The 25,900-nt window shown below is 33.4% G+C and overlaps 2 protein-coding genes and 1 long non-coding RNA gene across 4 annotated transcripts; 2 read left to right on the top strand and 1 right to left on the bottom strand.

The window, feature by feature from the left end:
• The first annotated feature begins 10,852 nt into the window (after positions 1 to 10,852).
• On the top strand, positions 10,853 to 17,329 carry LOC104108161 (receptor-like cytosolic serine/threonine-protein kinase RBK1). Its single transcript, XM_009617145.4, has 8 exons — positions 10,853 to 11,127; positions 11,433 to 12,020; positions 14,954 to 15,211; positions 15,748 to 15,902; positions 15,992 to 16,071; positions 16,162 to 16,297; positions 16,527 to 16,676; positions 17,040 to 17,329. Exons 1-8 carry the CDS (start codon positions 11,121 to 11,123, stop codon positions 17,196 to 17,198), a joined length of 1,533 nt encoding a protein of 510 aa, XP_009615440.1. The 5' UTR covers positions 10,853 to 11,120; the 3' UTR covers positions 17,199 to 17,329.
• Positions 16,161 to 17,149, bottom strand: LOC104108160 (uncharacterized). 2 transcript variants are annotated; one of them, XR_004510014.2, is made up of 3 exons: positions 17,009 to 17,149; positions 16,433 to 16,697; positions 16,161 to 16,334 (listed from the first exon to the last, which is right to left on the bottom strand). It is a non-coding gene; the product is annotated as an uncharacterized lncRNA (long non-coding RNA). The 2 variants fall into 2 exon arrangements; XR_011408027.1 differs by lacking the exon at positions 16,161 to 16,334 and having other exon boundaries at positions 16,352 to 16,697.
• Positions 17,330 to 18,046: 717 nt separating the features above from the next.
• Positions 18,047 to 19,300, top strand: LOC104108159 (uncharacterized). The gene has a single exon (XM_009617143.4). The coding sequence runs from the start codon at positions 18,466 to 18,468 to the stop codon at positions 19,099 to 19,101; it is 636 nt and encodes a 211-aa protein (XP_009615438.1). The 5' UTR covers positions 18,047 to 18,465; the 3' UTR covers positions 19,102 to 19,300.
• Positions 19,301 to 25,900: the final 6,600 nt, after the last annotated feature.

The raw sequence follows: 25,900 nt of genomic DNA, 5'->3' as shown, positions 1-25,900 counted from the left end.
AGGTCGGGAATTAAGGTGGTGGATTGACAAGTAGTTGCGAGTTTTTCATAGGTTCACCAGTAGAATATAGTAATATTCTTGATGTGGGTTGAAAGTTACTTCTCTATAGTTTTTTATTGTATCTGGTACTTTGCACCCACTTCCTTTGTTTTTGTAAATTGTTAGTGAAATTATTGCTCTATGATTTGTTATAATTTGATGTTACTTTTTCTTTCCTTTTACTGTAATATTGTTGCTCCATGATGGCTACTATTTGATGTTCTTTGCTTATCGCCTTTCTACCCTCTTCCCTCCTCTTCTTCCCCTCTATTCTTTCTTTTCATCTTTTCTTGAGCCGAGGGTTTATCGGAAATAACATCTCTACTTCTCCAGGTTGGGGTTAGGTCTGCGTACTTACTACCCTCTCCAGACCCAACTCGTGAAATTATACTAGGTATGTTGTTGTTGTTGTTGCTGTTGTTCGTTCGTACATCAGAAAAGTTAACATACGCCTCATTTGAGTTATTATTGTACGGTATATATTTTCACAAAACTCAAAAATTTAAATATTGGGAATTTCTAATTTAGACCTCTTTTGAGAAAGGGCCTCATCACACACGGGGACACCAGTTAATCCAGCTAGATACTAGTTTATCCGGCGGATATACGAGTATTTAATACGAAGAAAAGACTCGTATAAAAGGTCGGAATGAAAACTTTCACCTTAATTCAGATGAATTGATGCATATCTATTTGAACAGGAGTGGACAATGAGAAGACGTAAATGAGCAAATGATGCAAAATTAATTTAATGTAATGTCTCTTCATTGACTTGCTTTTTAAAGAAATTTTAATTTCCTCTCAGGTGATACTAACATCTTAAATTTTATGTTGGATTGAATTTATGTTATATAAAATGAAGGGGGGGGGGGGGGAATACATTTCATTTAGAGTTACTTTCAATAATTATATGGTAATTATCTAATTTGTTGGATACATAAAACAATTCACTAGTTTTGCTTTCACGATTCACACACATTTCTAATTATTGTTGTGTCGTCTTTATTTTATTTTTATTCTTTTTTGTAGATTTTCCAAGGAAATAAAGGGTTGACTCTGGTTTCTAAAGGAAGCAAAAGATAAAGAACCAGCTAAGCATGCGGGTATTATGCGCCATTATCATCGGTTAATGCACATGTTTTAAAGTTGATTTATCAAAGTGAAACAAAATCATGATTTTGAATTCTAAAACACTCAATTTGTTTTTCACTTTAATTAATGCTTCAATATTTTCCAATAAATGCCTCGTTTTCATACGTTATGCTAAAAAATAATCCTTTGCTTCGGCTTAATGCCTAAATTCCATTTTCGAGTGTTAAATTTGCCGGGAATACTTACTAAATATACTCTGATCGGCCTTATTATTTGTTAATTGTAGGGGTGTACAAAGAAAATCGATAATCCGAGTCAAATCGAGAAAAAAAAATTGATTGTGGTTTGGTGTTTGAAAAAAAATCCGACCATAATTGGTTTGGTTTGGTTTAACTAAAAAAAGTCAAACCTAAATCAAATCAACCCGACATTACATTTATACAATTTAAAAAATTTATGCATATAATTATATATTGTAATATAATTTATAACTATTTCTTAAACTTGTTCACAATTTTATCTTTAAAAGTATTATTTAAAGTTTGGACTTAACATTCTTGAATGGTCCAATAAATTTTATAGCCCATAAAGGTAGTAAGTCAAATAAAGTTCAATTCAATACATCACTAGGAATGACAATAGTGTTGTATATCTATTTTTTAGTTTTGTATTGATTTATAATGAAAATGTATAACCTAGTTTATCTTCTTTTTTTTATACTTAGTTGTGTAATTAATAGTACTTATTAGTTGTACTTATTTTAGCACGACATATATAGTATTTTTAGATTATGTTAATTTTTATTATGGTGTATTAATTAGTAATATTTTTTTTTTGTGCGATTTCATTATCTATGTTATTGAATATTTTAATACAATGTTATGACTCATCTCGTATTATTATTTTATTTTCTTGGAAAATACATTATATAGTTGCATCCTACTAGTACTAAACTAAATATTTGGAGCACAAATTATATATTTTCTGCTATTAAGACTTTACCGGGGAAAAAAACCGAAAAACTCGAGATTGAAAAACTCGACTTTATTGTTTTGGTTTATTTTATAAATTTAAAAATCCGACACCATTAGTTTGATAATTAAAAAATTCGAACCAACCCGTCCTATGTACACCCCTAGTCAATTGTCATATTTGCCAAAAAATGATTGTTCCGAAATGTTTTTCGTTTGAGAAAACAACTTTTTTTTTACCCTTAGTATTAATAGAGTGAGCATTTATTGAAGGAAAACATTAATAGCCTATTTGGCCAAGCTTCTCAAGAAGTCAAAAGTGTTTTTTTTTCTTTCTCAAAAGCACTTTTTTTCCTAACTTGAGGTGTTTGACCAAGTTGTTTTGGGAAAAAAAAAATTATTTTTGAGAAGAAGCAGAAGCAGTTTCTGAGAAGCAGAAAAAAGTAGTTTCTTCCCAAAGGCAAAAGCAGTTTTGACTTTTCTTCTTACCAAAAATACCCTTAACAAAATATAGTATATACCAAAATAACCGTTAAACCTAATACTTAGGATATTAATATATAAATATTTCTTATTATTTTTAGGATAACTTTCTAATATATAGTGACTTCAGGGGTGAATGTTTTTATATTTGTTGAATGATTTTTAATATATTTAACTTATATTAAAAGAATTAAGTAATTTTAAATTTTATTTTCATATTTTACTTAAATAAAATAAAAAAATTTAATTATTGCATGTAATAACAAATTTTTAAGATTATTTATTTACTTATAATATTAAGTATTAAGTAAATCTATTCATATCCTTATTCAGAATTTGATAATTAAAAACACTTTCTGAAAAGCTTGGCCAAACACAAATTATTATTCAAAAGTATTTTTCAGAGTAATTAGTCAAGCATAAAATGTTTCTCTCCAAAAATACTTTTTCCAAAATCACTTTTGAAAAAAGCACTTCTCAAAATAAGTTGATTTCTTAAGATTAGCCAAACAGGATATAACGTGGTGAAAGAACAAACAGTAAATAGGGATTAAAATCATCCAATAACTTTATCAATGTTTTTAATGTGACAAGTAAATAGGACTAGAGGGAGGATAAGACAAAATATATCCAATTTGTTTTTCTTTTTGCGAGACACATCAGTAAAATGTGAATTTTTTTCTTTCTTTTAAATGGTCTTCCCTCTTAAAGACTAAATGGGCATATTAGTGCCACATTTTTATTTCTATACTTGCACGGGGAATTGGGTTGCTGCATTTCCACATCAAAAAGGGATTTTCTTTCCACAAAATCTAGATGATAGTTACTTCTGTTTTCTTTTGACTTAAACCAAACAGTGTAGGAATACGAATAGTTGAACGGAAAGACACTTACGGATAAGTAAAACTAGTACTTCATACAAATTTGGTACTGTCTTATCTTTTGTTTGATTACTAATTTTGAAAAAAGTTATCCCATAACTAAAAATAAAATTGCGATAAATTATAACTACATAATTAACTTCATGATAAGTTATCCGAGGATAAAATGGTAAATTTACAATTGTATGATTAATACTGTCATGACCTAAAATCCAACTAGCCGTGATGTCACCTAATCCAACCCGCTAGATAAGCCAGTTAACAACAAATCAGTTTAAATGATATTTATTAAGAGAAGAAATGATAATACAACTCAAATGTTATATAAGAATTCTTAAGGACCGTTAGTACAAATCATGAGCTTATAAGATTTAGAGTTTACAAAGTTAGTATGAAATAAATACATCATCTGTCCAAATGTACATAAACAGATTTTCATAAGTCTAGGACTACCATGAACAAGAGGCACATGTAACTGGAACGCAAGTACGTCTTCAATGCTAGCTTCCGTCATACACAACAATATCAACGTCCAAAATCTGCATGCAAGGTGCAGAAGTATAATATGAGAGTACAACCGACCCCATGTACTCAATAAGTAACAAATCTAACCTTAGGTTGAAAGTAGTAATGAGCTAGGACAAATGTCACAGTCCAACTCCAATAACCAACAACAATTCATAACAATAAAATAAAGATGGTACAAGAAATAACTCAATAAATAAATGCTCAGCTTGTATACAATTCCGGAAAATAAATATTTTCTTTTCAAGTATAACAGTAAAACTCAAATCTTTTGCCGAAATCACCGAAAGTATGAGTAAGTGTGAAATCTGTGATTTTTCTCAAAACTTTAACGACAGATAAGAATTTCCATTATGAGATGGCATGAGAAAAAAATACTTCTCTACACCTACATATCAAGTATACATGTCTAATGCAATGCAGGACAGTGATGACCTCATGTACTCACACTCTCAGAGTACTTAATTTCACTATCTCACATTTTTACTCATCACGCTTAATATTCGGCACACTCAGTCACTCGGCACTGTACAGGGCAGATCCAGCCCAAATATAAATAATAACTCGTGAAAAGTCACTCAGTACTATATATGGCCAATCCAACCTAGAGAAGATCCATCCCAATTATATATAAATATATATAGGCCAAATACATAGACAACCCCTTAAACATGGCTCCAGTTTTCATTTTGACACTTATTCTTTGCCTAGCACTTATTGAATACTTTATGTTATTTAAAACTCTGCCTATTAAACACATTAGGTGACATGGAACAGTACGTGTTTCTCACTTTACATTAGGCGCGTAAAAATGAATTAAAGATACTTGATGTCTTATAAGTTTGATAAAAGTAAGTGGGCCCCTCTTTCTTCTCTAACTTGGGCACCTCCAGATTGTTCTTCCAATCCCCAGCATTTTCTTTGAGCGATGGATAGTTCAGATCCCCTAGGCAACTCCCCAAACTAGTTGTAGCTCATAAATAATGATATTCTAATGGGGTTATAACCAATGGTGCATAGGAAATCCACTCAATCCTTCGTGTTCGATATCATATAAACTAGATTCAGATGAAGTGCTTTGTTCAGATCCACGTGCCAGGCTCACGAGAACAGACTAAATTCTTTCCCGTCGCAAGATCTGTAAAAGGTTTGTCGGAGTTATCAACGTTGTAAGCTGTTGTCACGAGGGACGATTTGATATCGCAGATATAATGTCAGATTCCAATCTTCTTTGGTTAATTTCCAAATCGGTTGGCACAATGGATCCAGTCCATCTGGCTCCAATAACGTCGTGTTTAAGGATCTCCGGCATCATAATTATATTTTTGAGACATACATATACAAAGCTGTTATGAAACTCTAAAAGGCAATTTATTTGGTTGCAGAAAACTTGCCGGATTTTTTTGATCGGAAACAATGGGGTTATCGGGATTTTTTTTTTATCGATTAATATTTGTCATTTGGATCTTTTTCCAGCCAGTACTTTCTTTTCTGATCTAGATCAATTTATTTAGTGAAAAAAGCGAAGAAAATAACAGATGTGAGATTAGGAGTTGAAAAAGGGTTCAGTAAGTTCCGGCGAAGCAACATGGAGTTTAGCAAGCTAAATTTCATAATAGATAAGTAGAAAGGGAAAAAAAAGAGAAGCAAAAATGAATAAGGTTGTGGTTTAGAGAGCCACGTGTCTTCCCATAATTTGTTCCCTTGTCCCATGTCATAGGCGATTAACAACACGCTCCTTAAAATATTTAGAGATGCTAAGAATGTGTTTAATATATACAGTTTTGAGTAACATGAAGTGTTCAATAGGTACTAGGCAAAGAATAAGTGTCAAAATGAAAATTGGAGCCAAGTTTAAGAGGTCGTCTATATATTTGGCCATATATATATATATATATATATATATATATATATATATATATATATATATATATATATATATATATGATAACTAACATGCAGTCACTCGGTACTGTATATGGTCAATCTAGCTTAGGGAAGATCCATCCCCCAATATAAAAATACTCCTACCGTTATTTTTTTGGCTCAACATTACCCTTATTACTAACAGAAAATGTTGGGGGAGAGGGGGGAATATTTAATTAATATCCACGTGTCACCGTTCCATTGGCCTAACTTAAACTTTAATTATAATATAACTTAGCTCACCCTTAACCCATCTGAATATTTACCCGCTCCGATTTTTAAACTCTCTCTCTCGCTCTCTTTCTCTCTCTCTCGCCTTGTTGCTACTTGGGCAGAATTCACCGGCAGATCCGCCGAAAATAGCAACGTACACAGTAGTAGCCTATCTCATTTGAAAATTATGAGTAGAAATTTTTTTTTTTACTAGACTTAACACAATAATCTAATCGAAAAAATTAAATCCATGATAACAATCAAAATAAGAAAATAAATACTGAAGAAATTATCTCAAGAAAATTGTTAACTATTATTACTACATCATATGAACCCAATGTGTATGAAATGTGACAATTGCACAATACACATTACATGGAATAGAAAAGATTACATATTAATTGAATAAATAGTGAAATAAATAAAAAATAGAAATACACATCACATGAAAAATTAAAAAAATTGAAAAACAAATCCTCAAATTTTCACGGAGGAATGACAAAAAATAGTGAAGAAACCCCTCCCCCCCCCACAAATTTCAAATAAAGAAAATTATATAATAAAGAATACACATTGCATAAACAAAAGAATCTAAACTTTTTGCATTAAGAAAAATATGACAATTCCTTCCATATTCCATAAAAATAATTCTAATAGAGAACTCATTTTTGAGTTCGCCTCATGAATAATAGTAGGCATACACTCGTAAGTAAATGCTCAATTAAATAAAATAACAAAGAGAGGGAGAGAGTTATGTTTTAAAATTGGGGCGGGTCAATATCTGGGCGGGTTACGAGTTGGGATTTATTTTAGACTAATGGGACGATGACATGTGGATATTAATTAATTTTTCTTTTTTTAATAAATTTTTTGTTAGTAATAAGGGTAATGTTGAGCTAAAAAAATAACGGTATGGGCATTTTTATTCAAATAAGATGACGGAGGGCAAATTTGTACCAATTCCAATACTTCAGGGGCAGTTCTGACCCTTTTCCGTATAAATAATTAGGCAAGATCCATCCCTCAATAATATCAATTGCGCTCACTATAGGAGTGCACACTCCGGAGGGGCTCCTTTAGCCCAAGCGCTATAATAAGCCACATCGAGGCATAAATTAATAAAAATATATTGCGGTGTGCAGCCAAATCCCATAAATAACACTCACAATTAGACCCTCGACCTTACTCAGTAATCACTCTCACCAGTTTCTCGGGTTCACAATGTCATGAAACTAGCCCAAAATGGTGATATGAAGTATCAATAAATAGCAACAGAGACTCAGATATGATATGCAATGAATAAACATGGCTGAGTACGAAATTACAATTTAAACATATAATTCGACAGCAGAAATGACCTCAATAAGTCCCAATAATACCAGCATTTGCCTAAACATGATTTCTAACGTGAGTCACAATTTAATTTCTCTAACACATAAAAATACAAGTCAATTGGTTACACAGCTCTACGGAATCGACGGAGTCTCAATTTTTACGGTGCACGCCCACACGCCCGTCACCTAGCATGTGCGTACCTCCAAACAAATCACATAACACGTATAATCAGGGTTCATACCCTCAGCGACAAACGTTCCGCATATGCGAAGAGGCACTGGAGAAATGTCCTCGCACCTAATGAAAAACATCCGCTCCTACGACATCGCAGGTGCGACACAAGGACCCGCATCTACGCCAACTCCCACTCCTGCACTCAAAAATCTCGCATCTGCGCGCACGCAAGTGTGCTACAAAAAACCGCTTTTGCGGTCTTCCTCTCCCAACTCTCACCTCGCTTTTGCGATGGACCCGCATCTGCGAAGTCTCTTCTGCGGCCAAGACTTCGCAGATGCGGTTACACCAATACCAGCAACTCTTCAACAAGGCAACAAGAGGAAAAATGATCTGAATCACGTCAGTAACTCACCCGAGCCACTCGGGACCCCGACCAAATATACCAACAAGTCCCATAACATAATATGCACCTACTCGAGGCCTCAAATCACACATTACAACATCATAACGACGAACCGCACCTCAATTTGAACTTGAATGAAATTTGAACTTTAACTTCCAAAACTCGCGTCGAAACATATCAAATCAACTCGGAATGAACCCAACTTTTGCACACAAGTCCCAAATGACATAACGAAATTATTCGAATTCCCGGAACCACAATCTGAAAACCGATATCATCAAAGTCAACTTTCGGTCAAACTTATGAACTCTCCAAACTCTAGAATTATCCAAATGCAAATCCGGTATCATCCGGACCTAACGGAACCATCAAAACTCCGCTACGGGTCAAATTCACAAAAGTCAAACTTAATTAACTCTTTCACTTAAAGCTTCAAACATGAAATTCATTCTTCCGAATCACTTCCGGATCACCTAAAAAACCAAGACCGATGATTCACACAAGTCATAATACATTATACGAAACTAGCCAAGACTTCAAATAGCATGAAGGAACGCCAACGCTCAAAACGAACGGTCGGGTCGTTACAAATACATTATACCAAACACTCAATAAGAAGTAATACCGGAATAACTAATTTCAGCTAAATTAATCCTAGTATAACTAATTCAGCATAACTAATCAACAAAAACTTAAAAACGTGAGTGTTCGAAGCAAAATTATACATACAAAAGTTGACGTGGTTACGTTTTGTTTTCGAGAATCCAAACAAGTGTATGTTCAAGATTAGGGTCTTAATTACCAAATAAGTACGCAGTCAAGAACATACAATTGGTTATGACTGTATTTTGTATATCATTGAGTCAATTCCATTAATGATTAACGTTTAGATAAACTCCGTATATGTTTAAGTTATATATATTGACAATGTAAAGATTTTTTTGCACTATTAAAATATTTAAATTACGCGTAATTATCTAATAATTGACATGATCGTGTAAATAATTTACGGTCATTCTACTTGCAAGCCACAGCAAGTCCAATGATAATGGTTAACCATTATGTAACTATTAACTTAATTAACACTCGTCCTCCCTTCACTTTGAGATTGTCTATGTGAAAAATGATTTATGCATAGTTGCTTTAAATCTTAGCTTGGAAGAGTTTGTTAATTAATACTTCACAATAAGATTGGTTTTATCATTAATGTGGCACAACTACCGGAATGAATTCGAAATCATTCTCCTTATATTTGATCTGTTTATAACATGAATTATTCTTCTTCTTTTTTTCTCCTTTTTATAGATAGTCTATTTAACTTTAAATTGCTTCTATATGTATGTCTGTATATAGAAGAGTCAGGATTTTTATTGAAAAAATTCAATATATAAAGAAATAAATATATAAAAAAATTAAGAAAATTTAACATTTACTATATATATGCATTTAAAATAACTTTAATCTTGCATATACAATGTAATTTTTTTGAAGAATGAGGTTCCCTTTGACTCCGCCCATGTATCTATATTATGTATAAACACCCTTGTTTCATGTCTAAATTGCTGAATTGTTATGTAGTTAAATTAGAAGCGTATCACATGTAGTTTCATATGAATGTGCATGGTCTTAATTAATCCTACGAGCTAAATACAATGTACACGAGATTTAAAGTTCTAGAAATTCCATTAAGGAACGAAAACTTTTTATCTTAATTAATCTCGTTCATGTACCAATAATTTGTTTAATTTTATTACTAGAAAACTAGCAATTCATTGGAAATGTTCACAAGGAGACAAGATCTCTTTGATATCCCTATGATGTTGTCCCAAAATACCTGTGAAGATAAGATTACTACTACCGAAGATGTTGACTTATTTTGACATGTCTCGAGATTTGTTTTCAAACTTATAAGACTTAATTTAAAAATTGGTTTAAATTTACCTATTCAAACAATATAAAATTTGTTACACTATTTATATAATTTAATTTGTTATATTTAATAATTTGTTTATTTTAAGTAATTAGATCTAGTTTATTATAAATATTTTAGTATGAGTGACCTGTTGAGAATTTAAACTTAATGTGTGCGAATTCTACATTCTACCACAACTCCTTTGATTTACCGTGTTTCGAAAGTCGACACCAACAATTTATACTTATTTGGTGAACTTTTTAATACACATAACCTAAATTAAACTACTAGATTCAGATGACATACACTGCACATCCACTCATGGGAGTCAGAGTGTCGCGAACGGGTTTGGCTGAACCCATTAACTTTGGTTCGAAATCTGTATTTGCCTTAAAAAATTCATTATATATATATATAAAGTACTAATTTAGAACTCAGTAGCTTAAAGCGATTAGGATATCGAATTCATAAACTTGAAATCCTAGTTCCGCCCGTACCTGCACCTTTGTTTAAGCAACTTAACCTCTGTTGATATAAATATTATTATATAGTCCACAAACACAGCTTTTAAAAATTTAACAAAGAATAATATACGTACTCCACCATTTAAAAAACAATTCTACTTAAAATACCCTTCAAACTCTCTAAAATTTACATCAAGTTAGTTGGGTTCGTTATTTGATTTTTTCCCCGACAATACACATAGCGTTAGTTGCGCCAAAAATCAAGAATGTCCAACTCTAACGGCTGAGATTTCATCAACCAATAAATAGCCAAGAATATCGAAATCAAACGGCTAAGATTTCATGCCCCCCACAAATTTTATAATTATTCATTAATTATAGTATTTGCATTCCATTAGCGTATAAATGTAAGCACACATAATATTATTCCAAGTACAACATAGCCGGTTTTCTCTCTTCTTTTTCTTCTTCTACCTCTCTTTTCTTCAAATAAGAAAAACAACTTCTCTAAGATATACCATTTTCTCTTCTTCTTCTTCTTCTTCTTCTTAGGGGAGAAGAATTATGAATTATGATTGAACCTCAAATGTAAACCTTCATAGAATATGTTCTAATTCTTCTAAATTCCTTTTCATTTGCTTCATAGCAAATTCTTCAAATTTATTCATTTGTCTTTAACACAACATCTACAAATATACCATGGAAGGTTCTTTCCTTTGCCTTTTTCCCTTTTTCTTCCTTTTTATGTGTATTTATATTAAACCCTTTTCTAAATTTTGAACCTTTTTAGACATATTAGCATAGGCGACCGATTCAGAATTTTACTATGATTGAGTTCTGTCTTTCTGTTTTTATGTTTACGTCATTGAGCTCATTATACGTTTACAATTATGGGTTAAGAACTTAATATTCGTAAAATTTTTAGTAATTTTCACGTATACTGCATCCGTCATGTAGAGCAAAAAACTGGGAGGAAAATTGATTTTTTTTCTCTAATATGAATTTTTGTAGGTGAAAGTGTTGTACAAGTTCAAGAAAATGGAGCAAAAGAAGATATGAAGAGAGAAGAAGCAGAAAAGGAACAAGAAGAAGTAGAAGTAAAAGTAGAAATAGAAATTTTGGAGGGTAAAGAAGAAAATGGAGAAAAGGACAAAAAAACCAAAGATGATCAGTCATCACCAAGGGCAGTTTTGGAAATTCATATCTCAGGTACATCAGATTCCGACAACAGCAGCATTAGCAGCGGGGAAAGGAGCTGCAGTTTCGGGTCATCTCCGTCTCCCGGCGGCGAAAAATCGGCAGTTTCCGGCGGCGGAGGTGGCGGAGGTGGAGGAGGAGAGGAAGCGGAGCAAGGATTGAGTTTTAAGAATTTTTTTGATCAAATGAAGAAAAAGTCTATAAGAAGATTATCGACTATACAATTATTTGGAGGATATGAAAATTTACTACCAAAGAAAAATATTAAGAGGAAATTACTGGCTAGAATTCGAAGTGCAGAAGAAGATAGAATTGATTGCCATGATTTTGTTGTGCCTAAGCCTTCTTGGAGGAATTTTAGCTTTGATGAACTTGCTCAAGCTACTGATAATTTCACTCCAGGTAAATCTACAATTTGATATCTATGTCAATTTGTACGCACTTTAACTATTCTATTAGATATTTACCGTCTCAACACAATTATTGAATAACTCGTCAGAATAAGATTTAAATAGATAAGAAAATACACATTACTTTTGTTATAAAGGTCAATCTGGCAAACAAATCATCTAGCGTATAGAGAACCTACCATAATATAATTATTATTGTCGTCTTTTACGGCTCTAACCCGCAACTGAAGTCAGGTGGATGGAGATAATTTTACCTCTGATCCAATGTCCCCTTCAAATTACTTTATTTATATGTTCTATAATTTGGATCGTGATTTTTCATAGTTTTTCTTTTATTGACTTAGACCATACACTTTAGTGTTACATAATTTTAAGTTTTAAGTATATTTTGTAGTTTTTTTCAAAATTATTTATGCTTAAGGGCTCGTTTATTAAGAGGGATAAGAAATAATTAATCCCGAAATTAAATTTAAGAAGAGTTTATCCCATATTTGGTTGGTAGAAAATTACAGTATAATTAATTTCGAGATTAATTATTCTGGAATTATAAAATTTTTTTATCCCCGTATAATAACTAATCTCGAAATAATTTTCTTTCCAAACAAACGACCCCTAAGGTCAATTAGTACCTTTCTCTGAAAATGTGCTATATGTTGCCATTTGTCCTTGGGATGCTATAAAACAATATGGGAGTATAAAAATCTGGAGCCTTTTTCTACTTTTCCAAGAAAAAAAAGATTATTCTTTTTTACTAAAACATTTTTGTATGAGTTATTGAAATTAGAAATTTGCAGATTTTTCTTTTTTCTTTTTTCTTTTTTCTTTTTTAGAATACTCCTTCATGTTCTTTCAAAGAAACACACCGGTTATTGCCCAAAATAAATACATAAATTGAAATTTGAAGAGATTCAGGTCTATTTTGGGAAGGAATGTAGAACTTTTGCAGTGTTAATGGTAATTGAGTCAAAGAAATTTAAATTAATAAGAAGTTTTAGTTGTGGGGTTACTAGCCTGCTTTTTATAACATGGAACAGTTAGATTAGGGGCATGTCTCTTTCTTGACAGAGACAAGACTTTACTACCGCTCCACCCAAAACTTTAACTCATTAAAATCCTTATCCTTCTTCTAAACCATAAAATTTTCAATTATAAAAAGACTTAAATACACTAATAAGAAAATTTTACAATATCTCCCTTATTAAGAGATTGGTTCCAAGAATTGAACCTTGGTCTATTTGTCACATTCATAATACGTATTGTTTATTTTGATAAACGCTCATAGATCTGTCTTTTAGTTTACGTCATATTGTATTCACCAGAAAAGCGAACTATGTGAATTTGTGCCTTATTTTATAGCACTTCACTTTCCTCCTCTCTTTTTTTTGGTGTTGGATTTGCTTAATGTGTCATATTTACTGTTTTTGCGACACCTTATTGAAGCATATCAGTCTTTTTTTCTTGATCCGATTTCATGATCTCACTTTCTGTCATAGGCATCACATAAATCACGTGTAAAAGCGCATAACGTTTATCCCTTGTTCTGAGGCTACGTTTTGTTAAGAAAACTTTAAAAAATACTGATTTATACATAAAAAGACAATATTGGCACTGTCGCCTTTTATATATAATGAATTTAGAAGCAGGAGCCTAGACAGGTATGGGACATATGCAGAGTACTTTTTGTGCATTTTAAGGCCGCATGCTATTGCCTGCTTTATAATAAGTTCACATTTAAGTTTTTAGTTTTTTAATGTTGGGTTCTTAGGGAATTCAACTACCCCACTTCTCAGTAGTCAAAGCAGCCTTGTACTTGATCTTCTACTTTTCTTTGGCCTTGGCAGAAAAGTAAACATGGACTGCTCAAGATTTTTACTACAACAATGATAGTGATGGTGACTGGTCGTATTTACACCATCTGACCTTTAATTTCACTACCTAGGTCTTTTCTTATTTTTGAGCGACATTGAAAAGTTTTCCCTTTAAAGATTACAGGTTCGAGCAACGGAATCAATCATTAATATTTATATTAGGATAGACCAACTATATCAAAATTTCTTGGAGTAGTCATTTCTCAAACCTCAGCGAAATATTTTGTGAACCCATGTCATTTTTTTTATACATCAGAAAGGTGGGGTAAACACTTGACTTATTTTATTATACATTAGGAAGGTGGAAAGCTGGTAATCTTGGTCGGAAATTCTGAATTTGAATCCTTGAGATCATAATACCCTTATGCCTAGAAGAGAGTGATGACACAGTCTATTAACCAACTTATTTAATTTTTCCATTACTGTCTATGGGCCTTGATGTTTCAATTTGTCCCCTCAAATTTGAAATATGCAGCTGCAGGTGTACTCATCTGCACATGCCTGCAGCTTCTTGCCATTAAATATTGACTCAAAAAAAAAGTAAAGAATAGTCCAATCATCCAAGAATTCTAGGTGGAGGAGAATATAGAAGACTAGAATAAGAAAAATCTCGGTGATTTTTTTTTCTGCATAAATTTACTGCAGGGACAGAGGTGAACCTATGTGTTATAGTGTGGGGTCACCATACCCGTAAGTTTCGGCACAAATCTTATATTATATATGTATATGTATATACCTTGAAAATTGTTAATTTAAAACACTTGAGACCATAAACACTAAAAGCCTTTAGGGGCATTGATTGACTAGAATATTGTGTCCATCTTGGATAATAGTTACGCTCAAGTTGGGTCCCAATACCGCTATTAACAAAAGAAGGTTTGTCCAAGAATCCCTCAATTTTGCCTAAAATATGTTGCTTTCAAGGAAACGTATAACTCTTATAATTAGATTGCATAATGTGCACGCTTACTTGAAAATAGAAGAGCCAACATCAACTAAGTTTGCACGTAGTTTATGCTAAATATTCTACTGATTTTATACCTTGGAAACATGACAGATAACTTAATTGGCAAAGGAGGACATGCAGAAGTGTACAAAGGACATTTACCTGATGGACAAGTTGTAGCAGTCAAGAAAATAACAAAGAAAGAAAAGAATGACGAGGACAGAGTTGGAGACTTCTTATCTGAGCTAGGAATCATTGCTCATATCAATAATCCTAATGCTGTTAAGTTAATTGGTTTCAGTGTTGATGGTGGTCTGCACCTTGTTCTTCAATACCTGCAACATGGCAGCCTTGCCTCTGTACTGCACGGTGCTGTATTTCTCTCTCTCGACTTGGTTACTGAATAATTCTCTTGGAATTGTTAGAAAATACACGAGTGCCTCATCAGATTTTCTAGAGGAGTTTATAATGTACGAGGCCACTTCACCCGTCTTAAAGTTTTGGATCGGATGATATCACTCTAAAAACTTAAACTTTTAGATGAGGTGGTCAAACAATTAAAGATGATATAAGAGCAGGGTAGAGTTCCTCAGTTCAGATCACTGCTACCAAAAAACAAAAAATATTTTCTAATAATTGGCTCATGAAAAAGAAACAAGGGCAGCGTGTCGAGACATAATATAATTAAGCAATTAAAAGTGTTTTCTTTCAAACATTTTTAGGTTTGATGATGAGGTGGTCACACGGTTCAGGGGAATAACAAACTATGCTTGTTTGATCTTGATCTCTAGTCTAATGCTTTATTACTTGGATATGTATCATTTAATGAAGTATAAAATGTAATGAGCTGAATTGGGATTTTGATGTTGTGTTTTGACTGATAAATGAAGAACTCAGCATTTCAGGTAGAGAAGAGTGCCTTGAATGGAAAATAAGATATAAAGTGGCAGTTGGAGTAGCTGAAGGATTGCGTTATCTTCATTCTGATTGCCAAAGGCGCATAATCCATAGAGATATTACAGCATCAAACATTCTACTTACTGAAGATTATGAACCTCAGGTTTTCAATCTTGTTTTCCTTTGAAAACCTTACTTGTAATGATAATTTTACGTCACTCACTTGTAATGAATAATTTCATATTGTTGCAGATATCTGATTTTGGACTTGCAAAGTGGTTGCCAGAAAAATGGGCTCATCATATTGTTTCCCCAATTGAAGGAACTTTTGGGTAAGTAAAGTTCAGCTCTATTACATTTTAAATGAATTCATCCATCAAAACTGTGACTTTGATCAAAATATGACATAAATTTGTTCTCAGATATATGGCACCAGAGTACTTTATGCATGGAATTGTTCATGAGAAGACCGATGTTTTTGCCTTTGGAGTTCTGCTATTGGAGCTTATTACTGGTCGTCGTGCTGTTGATTCATCCCGACAGAGTCTTGTGATGTGGGTATGGTCTTGTTAAATAGACACTTTCTTTCGACAAACTTGTTTGATGCAGGGGTTCAACTAAACTCATTACTTTTGACTCGAAAAATATATTCATATGCCAAAAGTTTAAAGTGTATACAGATAAGAAGATTACCTCATTTTGAATTCATAGATTCTGAATCTTGGATTTGCCTCTAATTTTTGAATTTCTGGAAGAAATATTCATATCTGCTGCTACTTTTGCATAGGCAAAACCGATGCTGGAAAAGAACAACATCAAGGAATTAGCAGATCCTCGTCTGCTCGATACCTATGATGTTATTGAGATGAAACGAGCCATGTTTACAGCGTCTACATGCATTCACCACTTGCCAAACATGCGTCCCAACATGAAACGGGTACGTCTTTATCTTTTACCTCTGTTTGCAAGTTGAAAAAAACTTTAGCCCAGACACATTTGAAAAGAATCTGACCATCCAATCCAAAACCTCAAAGCAACCAGTTTGGAAATCCTTAGACAACGAACTAGAATAACTTATCCTATTGTCCGAACGTGAAATGGCAACTGAAATGACTAGAAATGCTATAAAGGATGTAAAACGAAACCTAAGCTGAATTGATTTCAACTTCATTTCTAGTAACTTTATCATTATGCAAACAATAGGATTTGGTACAAGATGTTACTGAATGCATGCAAAACAACCATCTATGAGTACAAGATGAGATTTACCCGAATGCTTGTAAATTCTTGGACTATGCAGGCTGTTCAGCTGTTGAAAGGCGAGAACGAACCCATAGACATGAAGCAGAAATCAACGGGAGGAAGATCATTGATGCTGGATGCTTGTGATTTAGACGATTACAGTAACACAACTTATCTCAAAGATCTCAATCGTCATATGCAGCTCGTTATGGAGTAATCTTTTGATCTTATGATCAAGTCGCATTGATCCTTGTTCTGCATCTGTTGCTGTTAGCTATTCGTACTTGTTCTCTGTTTGTACATAAATCTTGTAAAATCAAGAGCTCAATCAAGTCACATATTCCACTAGCTGTTTTTTGGAGTGAAAGGTTTTGATATGCTGTCCATCTTAACACTGAGAAGCAGCATCGCAAACATCTAAGTTTATCTTCTAATGTGTCAACTGTTGATTTGCCAAGAACGAAAAAAGACATTAGCAGCACAAAATTGATGCAGCAAAAAGCAAGTGATTATACTGCATTGTCACTTACTCATCAAAATGATTGAAAGAGCTTATTTCATTTTGGTTTTGTATTATTATTGGATTTGGTTGCACTGATCCAACTTATAATGTAAATTATGCAGTTGTAAGTAAATTCATAATAGCAATTATTAAGGGTATGCAAAAGATGTTTCCCAAAGGCGCGCGCGCACTCTCAAATTAAATGGTAGGAAACTATTTAAAGGAGCTTTTAGCTTTCTATTGGAACAAACACCAGAAAACAGAGTAAGTTATTTTTTATAAGGTAAGAAACCGATAAGTTATAATTCGTTTTGAAAGTGCTAATCATATGAAAATTATTACGTAAGGATACCCTTTTTTTTTTTTTTTTTTTAGTTTTGCATTTCTAATTAGTGACAGTATACTCAATAATCAATATAAGACGTTACTTCTCCAAAATTGAGCATCAGCGAGCTGCATTATTCACTAAAATTATACTTCTACACGTCCCTTGCCTTTAAAACATAATAACAATAATATCCTTGTCAAATAATAATCACGAAGTGAGAAGAATTATTATATAAAAATACTACAAATCATAAAAATTTTAGATTAAAAAATAATTGCAAAATAAAGTTAAAACTCAAACAAAATAAAAATAAAATCGCGGTATAATTAATCCCAAAATTAATTATCTCGAAATTATAATATTTTTTATTCCTATGAAAGGGAGAAATAACTAATCTTGGTAGGATAACTTGGTTTCCAACCAAACAACCTCTTATCGTAAGACAAGAGTCACAGAAATTGTTATCAATAGTCACAAAATGGGCCTCCCATATTGGGCTTTCAAATGCTTGGGCCTTCAAGAAATAATGATCCAAAACGAAGAAAACTCGAAAAAGGGACAATTACCATTGAATACACAGTCCTCCGTCAGCACATTGTACAAAGGTTGGTGGAGCTCGAACCTTAGTCTCCGTTTGGCTAACACACCAAAAAAATGGAGACAGACATACTGATTCAACTAATTATCCTCCTTTTCACACTCGGAATTTTCTATGCCATGTACAATTTCCCCAAACAAGCTCTAACCCCACTCCGATCAAAAAACCGATCCACTAACCAAGCCCATATCCACTTCATCAAAGGAGCCCAACTCCTCTCCCGAGCAAAATCCAATCGGAATAAATCAACTTCCTTCAATCTCGCAAAATCCGCCGCCGGCGAAGCTGACAAAGCTTTAGCTCTCGAACCCAAAGATCCAGCGGCCCATATTCTCAAAGCCTTATCTCTAGATCTCATGGGCCGTAAAATTGCTGCTTTGAAGTATTTGGATTTGGCCTTATCGCCGCCGGCGGTGAAGGCGTTGTCCGACGGAGAGAGAGGCGATGCTTTATTGAAACGGGCCGAGTTGCAAGTGGCGTTGAATCGGAAGAGACGAGTTGACTCGGCTATGTTGGACCTTTTAGAGACTGTGAAATTGGGCTGCTCGGATCAAGCTAAGGCCTTTTGTTTGTTGGGTCAGTGTTATGAAATGAAGGGGTTGAAAATTGAGGCCCAAAATGCTTTTGAAGAAGCTTTAAAGATTGAGCCTGATTTAGTTGCGGCCCGTGAGGGTTTGGGCCGCTTAAGTTAGTGAACCATTTTATTGTTGATTGGGCCTTGTTGTTGATCGGCCCGATGTTGTATAGTTTTGTTTTCATATGAACTCCTTCTTTGTTCCTTTCACAATTGACCATAGTAATTAGAGGGATTTGACAATTTTAAACTTTAATTACATGGTCATTTATATTAGGAATTGTATAAGGAATATCAGTTTTTTCCTTATCCCTTTATACTTGCCCACTCTCTCTCAGTCTCTGTCTCTCTCTCTCTTCGTCTCTCTACTCTTCTTCTATATTTTTTCCCCCAATTTTTCTTCATTTGATGTTCTCTGTTTTTTTATGTTTTCTTGTTGTATAAAATTTTAATGAAATTCATGAATTTCAATTGTTTTAACTTAGCAAATTCTTTTCAAATTGAAATTGTCAATTAATAAATTTTAAAGGTATTTGACTCTCCACTACTGACAACCATTAAAAAGTTTTGAAGTTTTGAAATCGAATTTGGATTTTCAAAAACCATTATTTATTTGGATCGGGTGTTGTTGCAAACAATTGAGAATATTGTTTGGAGTTTATATCTCAATTTTGAGGGTGTTTTTATGAAGATTAGACTTGATTTTGGCTGAATTTAAATTGAAACTCGATGGGAAGAAGAAGAATACATGACATACAATATACCTACGAAATTGTAGTAATGTTGTATTATAATTATATGTAAAATTGTATTATGTTGTAGTTATATATATATTTTTATTTGAATGTTGTATGAAAGTTGAAAAATAGTTGTATAATGTATGAATCGTTGTATAAAATTTGTATTTAAGTTATCAATACTATCTTTTTACATAAAGTTGTTGATATGTATCAAAATTGTATTAAGAGAGTAAGTTTTGATTGGAATTTTAGAGAGGAAAAAGCACACACCACAAACAAAATATATACGAATCAGATACAAAATATATACAAAAGATATATTGTATAAAAATTGTATTTAAGTTGTATGATATTGTAGCTGTATTTAATTAGGTAGAAATAATGTATGAAAGTTGTAGATAAGTTATAAATAAGTTGTATAATATATAATTAGTTGTACGAAATTTATTTTTACTATGTATAAATTAGATACAAAATAGCAAAAGACATATTGTATAAAATTTGTATAATAATTATATTTAAGTTGTATGATATTGTAGTTGTATTTAACTGGGTAGAATTAATATATGAAAGTTATAGATAAGTTGTAAATAAGTTGTATAAAATATAATTAGTTGTATGAAATTTATTTTTACTATGTATGTTTTTGTAGATATTCAAATTTGTATTAAATTTGTATGAAATTTATTTTTAATTTGTATGTTGATGTACCATATATTATTCTTAGAGATAGAGATTTTATGTGTTTTGTTTGAATATAAATATGCAATGAAGTTTAGATTTAGTAGAAGTTCTATTTTAGATCTTGCTAAAATCCGTTCTAAATCCTCCTTAACTTTCTATATAAAACAGTTCACACTATGCAATATGCAGTTCAAAAACTATAACCAAAATGTGCAATTTTTTTTAATAAAAAAATTTAAAATAAATAAATAAACTTGCAAGTTTTATTAGTTTGCGTGTGATTCTTCTTCAACAATATCTATGAAATAATAAGTAAAATTTATTTCGATAGTAATGTAAGATACTATATGTGATGTCAACAGTGAGCTCTTTTCTTTGGGATAAGTCACAATTATGATTGTAAATATAAACCTCCCACTACTCATCACTATTATGATTGTAACTCTCACACCTCCTGTCACGACCCAAACCGATGGGTCGTGACGGGCACCCGATGCCTTACTCAACCGAGTACCAACGTACTCTATCTTTCATATCGTACTATCATTGGCAAAATGGGCCAAACGGGCCATTATGGGCTGACCAGAATAAACATAGAACGACCAAACCTGATATAGAAACTTACATACGTGACATACGGGCCTATAAGGCCAACATGATCATTTGTAAATTCAAAACATAGGCCAACAAGACCGTACAATCTTTCACGTATACGACATATGTCTACAAGCATCTAAGAGTACATAAATGTCATAAAGGTTTGGAGATGGTCCCGCCATACTAATCAGTACATGTCCTAATCATACTGACTACAAAGCAACTTCGGAACAAATGGAGTGTACCAACATCTTCCGCTGAGCTGATCGCCTACTTGGAGGACTCTCGACCTGTCTATCGAGACCTGCGGGCATGAAATGCAGCGTCCCCGGGTAAAAGGGACGTCAGTACAAATAATGTACCGAGTATGTAAGGAATAAAAATCAGTAAATAATAGACATGAGAGAAACATGGAGTAAAAAACTCGACATGTACGTCTGTATAGCTCTGTGAATCATTTTATTTTTATAACGTCACTCATATGCGTATAAATGTCATACCATGCATAGGTATATGTGTTCATAATATCATCAAGCCTCTGAGGGCATCCCATCCTATTATTTCGGCCTCTGTGGGCAAATCATCAACGTATACCAGCTGATCAGGTGATGGTGCGTATATAATGCCATAACCTTTTTCCATATCCCATATACATATAATATACATATATATGCGTATATAACGCCATCTGGTCATAGGTCAATGTATATGTATAAATGCATGATATGCATAAGAAATACGTTAATAATATTTTCTCGGAATGTCATAAAAATAATATGCCTTAAGAAATACGTTAATAAGATTTTCTCGGAATGTCATAAAAATAATATGTTTGTCAGATAAATTTTATCAAATACGTATTTTTTTGAGACACATGAACAGAAGATATAATAATAAATCACATGGGGAATCAAGAATATAGACACCCCTGATATTTCTATGAATAGATTCGTTTATAGAAACTGTGCGTTTGCTCGTTTCTTTGAGTATCATTTGGGTCATGCCAAAAAGAAAGAAGGGATAGCCTTAACGTACATGGAATAGGGAAAATCCATATAATATCCTTGAAAAAGATTGCACCGTACTTCTTTAGAACCGCAAAATTTTACGTTGCTACGATTCTAACAATTCTTGTTGGAATTGTTTTGGTTGCAAGAGTTTTGTTGAAAGCTTACTAGATGGAGTTTGAACCGTAATGTCTATGAAACCAATTCTAGTTTGAAAGTGTCTTGCATAAGAATTTAGGAAGAAAACCAAACTTTGTAATGTTATGACACCAAGCTTATAATATCTTACTCTTACTTACACGTAAGTGCCTTATAACTTTAGATGGCCACTAAGCTAATATGACTAAGAGTCATAGGTCATAGTAGTGGCTTGCTGTCACGTGGGGTGGGGGTGGGAATTATTAATCTTTATCCACTTATTAGGCAATTAGATAATATCCCTTTTATCCGGTAATTAACTAATTATCCGCATAATTAAGAATTATCTCGAATTATTTAAAAAACTACTCAATTTTAACATACTTTATACACCTTATTATCATGGTCATGTAGTACCTTGTATGGTACTAGTTCATAAATACGGGGTATTATAACTTGGACCATATTTTATCCCAAATTGTCAAACTTTGACGAAACTCATTTTCTTCGATTTGCTTACCCTCGCACCTTCACGAATTTACTCGTCACTTGTTTGAAATAGCATAATGCTTATAATCGCAAAATAATTCCATTCCCGAATTTACGTCGATTAACTTACGACGAAACTTTAACGTACGAAAATGCGGGATGTAATATTTTATTTTCGAGCTTTCATTAATTTATTTATGGCGTACTTTCACATACGAAAATATGGGGTGTAACATCATTTCCCCTTATGGAACATTCGTCCTCGAATGTTGACTGATGCACTTATCATTTTTGTAACTTATGTCTTTTGAATACTTTAGTACTCTCCTTGCCATCTAGGCAATTGTTCTTTGAATAAATCCAAAGGCCAGGGCATTCCCCCCTTTAGGCCTCTTTCTCACACCATGACTTATGATCGGAATCCTTCTAATCTCGTAACTGTTGTTACCTTCTATCATGCAGCCTGTACGACTTTGACCTTGTAAGTGCGCCTATGCGACTCTTCTCCCTCTTTTCCCCCAACTTTTGGCCAATCTCTAGGCCTCACTTTGTAAATATATACAGAGCTTGACAAGATGTCCCTCTGGGCATCTATAGGTATACTGAAGTTCTTCGCTCGGTACTTTGTCGAACTTATGATTATTGTTATATCTTATTTCATAGACCTGATTATCCATCCGTATGACTTTACTGCATCAAGGTAGGTCATATTATACTATACTTTTACTTTGTTTTATCGTTACTGAGGTCTGCTACCAAACTCCAAACTACTTTCGTTACTTATCTCATATGTATAAATCTATGTTCTTTAATGTTTCCATATTACTGTTCATCTTAAGAATGACGGCCTAATCTCATCTCATACTTTATAACTTTTATCCATCCATTGTTGATTCACCCCAATATTGATCTATAATCTACCCCTGATAACTTAACCTTTTATGTAACACTGTCGCTAGGGTCCCCGTTTCATCGGGGAAATATCTGAAATGATTAGACTGATCCACCTAGGGCTATACCATGCTTTCATAACCGTATCTCATAACATCCCAATGTGATTCACCTTGTGCGGGTATTTTAATCATGTCCAATTTAGGAGATCCCTCTCTTTTCTTCGTCAGATCATTACTCAATCAAAGGCCCAAACGTCATCCTTTATCTATCACAATTACACCCTCATTCTATTACCAGGGCAGCATTCCATCTCTTCTAAATGCTATTAGTCTTAGACTCCTTTGAGTTCATTCAGGCTATAGTGAGCTTTGTATAACTTAGAGAAACCATCTTCTCTTCTTGTTTTCATGGGCTTAATTTTGATGACATATCTATTTTTGTTACCTTCTCACTCGCCCGTTCTTATCCTTACTCTTATCTTCTAGAACCTTGTCGCTTCGCCATACAATAGCTTGCGACCTACATATATCTATTTATATTACTTGCAACCTTCCAACTTGCTTGCATCATAGATTTCCTTATGTTATTTTGGAACATCAAGCGCGACATTACATCGCCTCTAACTCTTCTTTACTCTCTTAGTCAGGCTTTTCGATACCTAGACCATAGGCTGGAAGATATGCTAATGATGATGCTGCTATCATTCCTGGATATTGAATCCTAGTGCTTCTAGCCTTCTATCCGAAGCATGGACTATTCACGATCTTCTGCCTTTGAGTATCTCGTACGTTGTTCACCTTCACCTTACTTACCTTAGAATCTCGCATCATATCTTCTATCTCTTTCATGACCTCCCTTCCACACATGTATAATTTATATCCACAACTTGAAACCTTATTATAATACTTGTACCTCTAGTGCATACACAATCCGATGGAAGTTTTGTACTGACTTCTTATGAGGCTGGTACTTTTCCAACTGCCTTTATCGTAGGCCGTTATAGAACATGGTTGTTGTACTTTCTCTCTTGTACCTATGATATTAAGAGTGATCCTGCAATGTTCTCAATCACGATTTCTATAATTTTCTGGGTCCAATAATCAGACTCCTGATTTACTTCGTTGTTGTTGTAACTCTTTAGTTTCCTTTTCCTTCTGATCAGCCTTTATGTAGGCTTAAGCTATCTTCTGATCTGTGGCTCACAATATTAGTTATGACTTTAGCCTTTCATGGGTGCTATGGAATATTCATGATACAATCTGCTGATAATTCAATCCTTTATCTATTCCCTAGGCTCAATTCTTTCTTTTAACTTATACTGGAGTCTTCTACGGTTGTATGAATGTGAACATTTATGGTGCATGGATATCACTCTGAAGTCTTAAGTGCATAATCCCTTTTGTTTCCTTTAAGCTTCCTTTAAACGTAAGCTATTACTTTTCGTGCAACTCATATGATCTCAAATATTACTTTTGATTTTTTTTTTACTTCCCATCCATTAGCCACAGTAGGTGCCACTGTCTTATGAGTGCATACAATGTTGTAGTGAGACTGTTATTACACGACCATTTCCTCTTTAGGGCACTGTGCTTAGGTTGAAGCTTTCTTCCTTATTTCCTCAACTAGTCTTTCATTGTAGTACTTAGGGAGGACCCTCTGACTCTCGTAAAGCTGTGAACTTACTACGTCGTATACTCGGCGGAATTTTTGATGTCCTTCCTCGCCTATAATTATCCGTAGTTACTTACCTCCATGCCCTTGTATTTGTAGGGTTGCTTCTGAACTGATATATCGACTATCTTTCCAGTGGCATTCTCTTTTATTTCAGTAATATTAATACTCATACGGTACCTTTTTAACTTCCCCAACTCTGATATGAATATATCTCAAGTATTACAATGTCATAACTGCGAGACTGAATTTCTTATGTTGGGGTTCCCTACGTTTATCTTGCATTGATCTGTTGATTTATCTTTTATCCTCTTGTCTATCCATAACTGGGCTCTTCCTGAATCAACTACTAACTACTCGTTGGCCCATTCTCATATCAATATTCCGAGTAATCTTTCTTGAGTTATTCCCTTTGTCTTAACTTACCTCTCGCACTGGCTCCTTGTTTATCAAAAATATCCCAGGTTGGAAGCCTTACTCTTTCCTTGAAGCTGTGCTTACATAATATTCTGGAATCATAGCATATCAGTAGGACTTGAATAAGTGCAATCTCATCCCTTTCTCATTTTATCGCATTCTTCCTTTACCATTTCAAAATTACTAGAACCACTTAATTCTGACTTAATGCCATATCAGTCCATGTCCCCCCCCCCCCTTTAGGGGAGTATTAAGATTTAGCACTACGACGATCTACCTG

This window comes from Nicotiana tomentosiformis, chromosome 5 (genome assembly GCF_000390325.3).
Source record: "Nicotiana tomentosiformis chromosome 5, ASM39032v3, whole genome shotgun sequence".
NCBI classification, from domain to species: domain Eukaryota; kingdom Viridiplantae; phylum Streptophyta; class Magnoliopsida; order Solanales; family Solanaceae; genus Nicotiana; species Nicotiana tomentosiformis.
This window is presented reverse-complemented; position numbering and strand designations above follow the sequence as displayed.